This window comes from Gavialis gangeticus, unplaced genomic scaffold, assembly GCF_001723915.1.
Source record: "Gavialis gangeticus isolate Ggan-Ray unplaced genomic scaffold, GavGan_comp1, whole genome shotgun sequence".
Taxonomy (NCBI): domain Eukaryota; kingdom Metazoa; phylum Chordata; order Crocodylia; family Gavialidae; genus Gavialis; species Gavialis gangeticus.
The window spans coordinates 270599-277324 of record NW_017728968.1 but is presented as its reverse complement, the minus strand read 5'-3'; the positions used below and the strand labels follow the sequence as shown (position 1 = coordinate 277324).

The 6726-nt window shown below is 67.3% G+C and overlaps 1 protein-coding gene across 1 annotated transcript; it reads left to right on the top strand.

The window, feature by feature from the left end:
* The first annotated feature begins 2846 nt into the window (after positions 1-2846).
* On the top strand, positions 2847-6719 carry PLVAP (plasmalemma vesicle associated protein). The gene is made up of 6 exons (XM_019504638.1): positions 2847-3474; positions 4204-4300; positions 4760-5403; positions 5600-5738; positions 6129-6219; positions 6458-6719. The coding sequence occupies exons 1-6, from the start codon at positions 3094-3096 to the stop codon at positions 6462-6464; spliced, it is 1359 nt and encodes a 452-aa protein (XP_019360183.1). The 5' UTR covers positions 2847-3093; the 3' UTR covers positions 6465-6719.
* The last annotated feature ends 7 nt before the right edge of the window (positions 6720-6726 follow it).

The window sequence follows — 6726 nt, the reverse complement described above, 5'->3', positions numbered from 1 at the left end:
GCCCGGCAGCCGCGGGCACGGAGGGCTCCGACAAAGCCGGGGGCGAGCGAGGCTCCTGTCCCGCGCTGGGGGCTGGCGGCGTGACTCACAGCCGCTCTTCGCGGCTCAGGAAGGAAGCGGCAGGACGGAGACCGGGATCCGGCCCTCGCTGCCCGGAGCAGTCAGGCGCTCGCCAGCCCCCGGGCCCCGGCCCCAGGCAACAAGCGAGGAGGTGGGAAATGGAAACCGGAGGCCTCTAAGCCCCCGTCCTCTTGCGGCCCCCCACGCCCACGCCGCGCGCCCCTGGGGCTGCGGCCGGCCCCCCAGCTAGGCTCGGCCCTGTTGCCCTCTGCACAAACCCAGCCGACTGGAGCCAAGGACAAGCTGCACCGACAAGCCCCTTCTTTCCTTGCCCCATCCCGGCCCCAGCTCCGGCCCCCTGGGGCCCCTCGGGCAGCTTCTGCTCCCGCCGCAGGGGGCGGCCTGGGGGACCCACGGCGGGACCTGGGGGTGGGGGGAGGCTGCCAGCCTGGGGCAGTTTTCATCCGTAGCACAAGGCCACAGGACTCGGTCCTCGCCAGGGGAAGAGCCGGGAAATGTCCCCCACAAGGAGCCCGATGACCTGGGCAAGCAGGGAGAGGGGAGGGGAGCAAGGGTGCACCCCAGCCCCACGATACCCCCAAGCCCACACCATCAGACTTACCCACAGAGAGAGCCCCGGGGACTCTGGAGGTCCTGCATTGGGGGGGGCAGCAATGGGGCTCACCTGGCTGCCTCAGGTGGTCCGCGGCCAGGTCCATGCCTCTGCGGTGCCCACCAGCATCGAAGGCTTGGAGCGTGCCCCCTCCCTCGTGCCTGAGCAGGGAGCAGCAGGTCCAGGCCCCTGCGCAGGGGTCAGTCCCCCCCAGCCCTGCCACCCCTGGGGCAGGGCAGGGCAGGCTTGCACCTGGGCTGGATCCTGCTCTCAGCCGGGAAGCTCCTTGCAGCTCCATGGGCAGGGCTGCAACCCCCGTCTGCTTCGAAGGAGCCCCTTGGCCTTGGGTTTCAAGCCCTGCCCCGGCTCCCCGGGGAGCAGCGAAGCAGGGGCCTGGCTGGACTCGGGCCACAAGGCAGCGCTGAGTGAGCACGGCAGGGGCGTTTCGCCCCTGCCCAGGAGAGGTTACTCCCTCGCTGCCTGCAAGGGGCTTGCTGGCCCTTTCCTGGAAGCACGCAGTGCAGACAGGCCGTGGCCAGCAGCTGGACTCATTTATCCTCCCCCTAAGTGGGGCCTCGTTAACCAGCCAGGATGCAGCTCCCCACTGCCCTGCAGCCCCCCCAGCTACTGGGTCCAGGCCTCTCCCTGCCAGAGCCAGACGCCTGCAGCCCCCACGCTGCGACGTCCCGAGCCCCCAGCATCCCTACAGCACGCACGGCAGCCCCCGGCCCGCAGCTTTGCACCTTGGGGGCATTGAGCAGAGGGATGTTCAGGTCATGAACAAGGCAGCACCCAGCTGAGAGGCAGCGGTGCCCAGTGGCTAGTGCGCTGGACTGGGATATTGGTTGTAGGCATGTTGGTGTAATAAAAGATACCCCCTCTACCCCAAGAGTTTTGTCTGGACGGGGACGCGGGACACTTACACACTCCAGTGGACCTGCTGGGTGACCGCGGGCAAGTCGCTGCCTGGCCCGGGCCTCAGTTTCCCCCTCAGTCCACGGTCCAGTCTGTGCTGCATGGCCCGTGGGCCAGGGCTCTCTCCCCAGGGGGGTGCCGCGAGCTGGGACCCCCCAGCACGGCCCTAGGGCAAGGATCGGCGCACTGACTGAGGCTGCGGATGGGAACCACGGACCAACTGCAGGCGGGAGCCTCTGGCCTGGCCACGAGGGAGCACGCCAACTGGGAACGTCCCGCCGCGGCGGGGCCATGCCCTCCCTCATTACGTCTCCATATCAAACAAGGAGGATTTCCTCTCGGTGACACAGGGGCCTCTTACCAGGTAAGGAAATTCTGCAGACAGCCTGGCTCAGCGGAAAGGCCGAGCGTCTCACCCTTCACACGAGACAGCAATATCCCTAATGTCTGTGAAATCTATGAAATCCACGCCTTCTACCGCAATAGGGGCAGGTCAACACCCTAAAAGCAGACACCCCCCAACAAGCACACCCGCACAGCTGGATCAGCCCGTGACACGGTCAATAACTTATGTCACACACTGCTGTAGCAACCTCCTGGCTTCGTTACCAGCTCCCTCCTGTGAGGTTTGCCTGACACTGGGGGGGGGTCTAACTGCCCGAGACCGTAGGTTGGTTTCTGTTTTTAACCAGTTTCTTAGCACTTTTAACGCATCGTGACGCAGCAAACCTGCACTTCATATAAACAACTCCCATTGCCAAGCTGCCGCTGTTGAGAGGCCTTGATCTGAGATCAACAAGCTGCTTCTGTCGAGGGCCCTTTATTCCAGGCTAACGCTGCGAGGGGCTGGGGGCCGGACGCGGGGCGAGCCAGACAGTGGGCTGCGCCTGGGGGATGTCTGTGCCTGTCCTCGCTGGGTCTGCTCCAGCAGAGCACTTGAGCCCGTGCGTAGTTTGGATCCGGCCGTCGGGGATGAGTTATGTGCTGGAGTCACGACTGCCCCGAGCTGTCCTGGACCATGGCTGGGACCGGCGCTGGAGGTGCCGGGGCAACCGGGTCCGGCACATATGGTGCTGGCATGGCTGGCAGGGGCCCAGAGAAAACTGCTTCCCCAATGTGCTGAGCACCAGGGCAGTGCCAGGAGCAGGCCTGGCTGGCCCCTTCCTGCAGAGCGGAGCCCCAGGACCCAGCTACCACCTCCCGTCCCCCTTTCCTGCGTGCCCCGGCCTCAGGATAGGCAGAGGGGAGCTCGGGGGCGAGAGGACCCTGCCCTCAGCTGCATCCTCGTCCATGAAGGCCGGAAACGATAGCCCTTTTGCGAGCAGCAGGCGTGTTGTGATAACTCACTGAGCCCGGCGCATCCGGCGAGGCAGGAAGGAGCCAGGCAGGAGGAAATATTAAATAGAGCAATATAAACACCCGCTGGGGGGTTGCACCACCAGCACGCCCCACCCCGCCAGCCAAAGGGCCGGCCCCGCTGCCCGGGGCCACAGAGCGCCGGCGGCATGGACAAGAGCAGCTACGCCATGGCCAAGCTGGGCCTGGACGCCAAGAGCTCGCTGGCGCCCAAGAGGGACTGCAGCTTCTACATGAAGTACTTCTTCCTCTTCGCCTCCCTCATCCAGTTCCTCATCATCCTGGGCCTCGTGCTCTTCATGATCTACGGCAACGCGCACAGCGGCACCGCCACTCACGTGCAGCACCTGGAGCACCGGGTCCAAGAGCAGTTCGCCCGGGCCACCGAGCTGAGCGCCACGAACCGCAACCTCACACTGCAGCTCAACGCCACCGCCAAGCAGCGCCAGGCCTGCCTGGGCAGCTTGGCGGGCTTGCGGGCCGAGCTCACCAAGTGCAATGCCAGCCTGCTGCCCTGCGCCACCACCAAGGTATGGCCTTGCCCTCTCCCCCCCCGGCCCACGCCTCTCTCTGCCCATCCCCAGCCCCTGCAGCTGGACCCAAGGCCCAGGGCTCCTCTGGGATCAGCTGCCGTGCGACCCCATTGCTGCCTGGTCCAGCCAGGGCTCTGTGCTGGACGGGGCAGTGGCCGGAGGCTAGAGAGCAGTGACCCCTGGCCCCTCCATGGACGGCCCTCCTCCCTGCATCTCCTGCCATGGCTCAAGCAGCCCTGGCCTGTCCGGGATGGGATGGGGAGGCAAAGGCCGGGCCCAGCTGGGCAGCGAGCAATGCATCTTCCGCTTGCAACACACCAGCGTGTGAATCATGCTTCCCCTGGCCCCCCTGGACCTGGCAAACAAAGCCTGCCTGTGCACCCCACCCCACTTCCCCACCCGGAGTGGTGCCTCCAGCTTACATCCCCCCCCTCCGACCGTCGGCTCCTTCCCGTCCGTCAGCCCCTGGCAGCCGGGAGCCCTGTGGAGGTACGTGGAGGCTGAGTCAAGCAGGCTGGGGATCCCCGTGGCTGCAGGAGGGTGCTCATAGCCAGGGTGCTCAGAGGGAAGGCCAGGGGTTGCTGGCACCACTGTCCAATGGCTCCACGCACAACGCATCCAACGGGGCTGGAGCTCCTCATGGCCCCAGTGCGCACGGCCCTGCCCTGGCCCTTCCCCACCCATCCAGCCCCTGCCCTGACCCGCTGCCTTCCCTCCCCTCCACAGCTCCAGCTCCAGGCCACCATAGGCACCGTTGATTACTTCCAGGGGCTGGCCGCCCGTTATCACCAGGCCCTGGAGATTGCCAACGTCACCTGCTACGGTGAGTGCCCAGAGAAGCAGGGCTGGTGGCTGGCCCCGCGCCCTGCTTCTCCCCCGTGACACGGGCAGCCGGTGACTTCCTGAAGACCCACCCGTGTGCTGGCGTCTGTCTGACGTCACGGACTCTGGCCTGTCCGGCCTGGCAGGAAGGGAGCAGGGCAGATCTGTGCCATTCGCTGCTGCCCAGAGAGGGGGCGGTCGGGGCTGGGGGTCCTCCCTGGAGCACCCTGGCCCCTCACAGCCTTTTGGCTGGGCTCCAAGGGGTCCGCGCTACCACGAGGGCAGCGCTAGGGGCAGGGCAGGGCAGGGCAGGGCATTGCCCTGGGATCTCCCTCCGCCCCAGAACCCCATGAGCCAGACCTACCATATCCCGACGGGCTTGGGAAGGGGCTGTGGGCTGGTTGGGGGCAGACGGAGGCAGGCCGGCAGGTCCCAGGGAGTGACGGCGCTGTCCCCGCAGCCGAGAAGCTGACCCTGCGGGACCTCCTGGCGCAGCAGGCACTGCAGCTGCACTCACAGCGCGAGAACTGCTCCCGGGACACGGTGCAGCTGCAAGACAAGGCCCGAGCGGCCCAGGAGACGAACAGCATCTGCCAGAAGGAGAAGCAGAGCCTGCGGCTGGAGCACAGCGAGATGCGAGGGCAGCTGGGGCAGGTGCACGGCAGGTGCGGCAGGCTGGAGCAGGAGGTGCGGGACGCCGTGAGCGGCGTGCAGCAGGTGCTGAAGGAAGCCACCGGCTATGGGATGCGCCCCACCCAGGCCTGCGACCAGGTGAGCATGCAGCTCCAACAAGTGCTGGGCACGGTGGAGCGGGATCTGCGGGCGATACGCAGTGAGAACCGGCAGCTGGGCAGCGACAAGGACCGCTGCGGCGAGAGCCTCAACCAGTGCACGAGGCTGCAGGACACCGAGCGGGAAAAGGCCAGACAGGAGCTGCAGCAGATCCAGGCCCAGTGCAAGAACGAGGAGCAGCGGAGGCTGGAGGAGCGGAAGCAGCTGCTGCAGGAGAAGGAGAGCCTCAACCAGCAGCTGCAGGAGAGCCGCAAGCAGCTGGCCCAGAGCAAGGACCTGCGGACCCAGCTGGACAACTGCCTGCGGTTCAAGGTGAGGGGGGTGAGAGACATGCACGGGGGGCCGTCTGGCACCGCCTGTGCCTCCTCCTAGCTCAACGGGGGGGCACAGGTGTGCCCATGCACCGGGCACTGGAGCAGCCCCGCCAGGTGCCCACCCGTCTCTGGGACACGCAAGGGGGGTCTCCATGTGCAGGGCACCACTGCCCCCTGACCCTTTTCCCCTGCAGCCCGCGACCCCGCCGCAGAGGAACCCCAACCCCTTTGGGAACGTCGGCTCGCTGGGCAACCCCGGGGTCTTTGGGAACCCAGCAACGTCCTTCCGCAGCGTGGGGGCGGTGCCGACCTTTGGGAACATGCCCAACCTTGGTGAGTGCCCAGGGGGCTGGGGTGATGCCACGGCCCCCCCACCTGCCTTAGCCCCACTCCGAGACACCCCAGCACCGCCTGCACCCGGCTCTGCCCATGCCCTGGGGCCAGCCCGCAGCCCCGCTACCCCAGCACTGGGTTCACCGGCCTTGTCCACACCCTGCTGCACAGACACCCCTCACCCCTAACCCTCACCCCCCCAGACACCCCCATGTACATCTCACATACCTGGGCCTCTCGGCTGTGGGTCCAAGGGGCTGGACCCTCGGTCTTCCCACCGTGACACCAATGCTCTGAGCCGGCCCAACACTGGGAAGGGAGGGCTCTTCTCCAGGTGCCCCAGCAGACTCCAGCCGACACCTGCGGCGCTTCTTGTCCCTTTAAACACAGCCTTGCTGGATGAAATAAGGCGGAAGATGATGGAGGAGGCCAAGCTGTCAAACCAGTTACCCAAGAACCCCCCAGCCGCGGGGCAGCCCAGGTAAGGGGCACAGCAGGGCACGCGGGGCCTCCTCAGCCGGGTGCTGGGGACCCTCTTGCAGGGGCAGCCATTGCAAACCAGCCTGCTCCGTTCCAGCAGGGATGGGGATCCGGCCCAGGGATGGGGCAGGGGGCGGGCGTGGGAACCTGGTGGGCAGCCGGTTCCCCGGAGGGCAGGGCGAGAGGGAGCTGGCGGGATGCCCCAGGAACCCAGCGGCACCGGGTGCTTCCCCCCACAGCGGCTAAGCGCGGCCAGGCAGGGCCAGGAGCTGGCAGGGCCGGAGGACACAGCGGAGCCAAGACGCGGCGGCCACCACCGGGGAGACGCGGCCGGCGCGTGGCCTGGGACCTCACGTGCACGGGGACGCCCGGCACATCCACCCGCTCCCACGGCCCTGGGAGCACACGGCCAGGCACCACCTGCCCCAGCCCCCTGCTCCACCTTGCTCCCCACAGGGGCTGGGCGTGCCGCCCAGGCACAGCCCCCACGCTGCCCCCTCCCACCCCC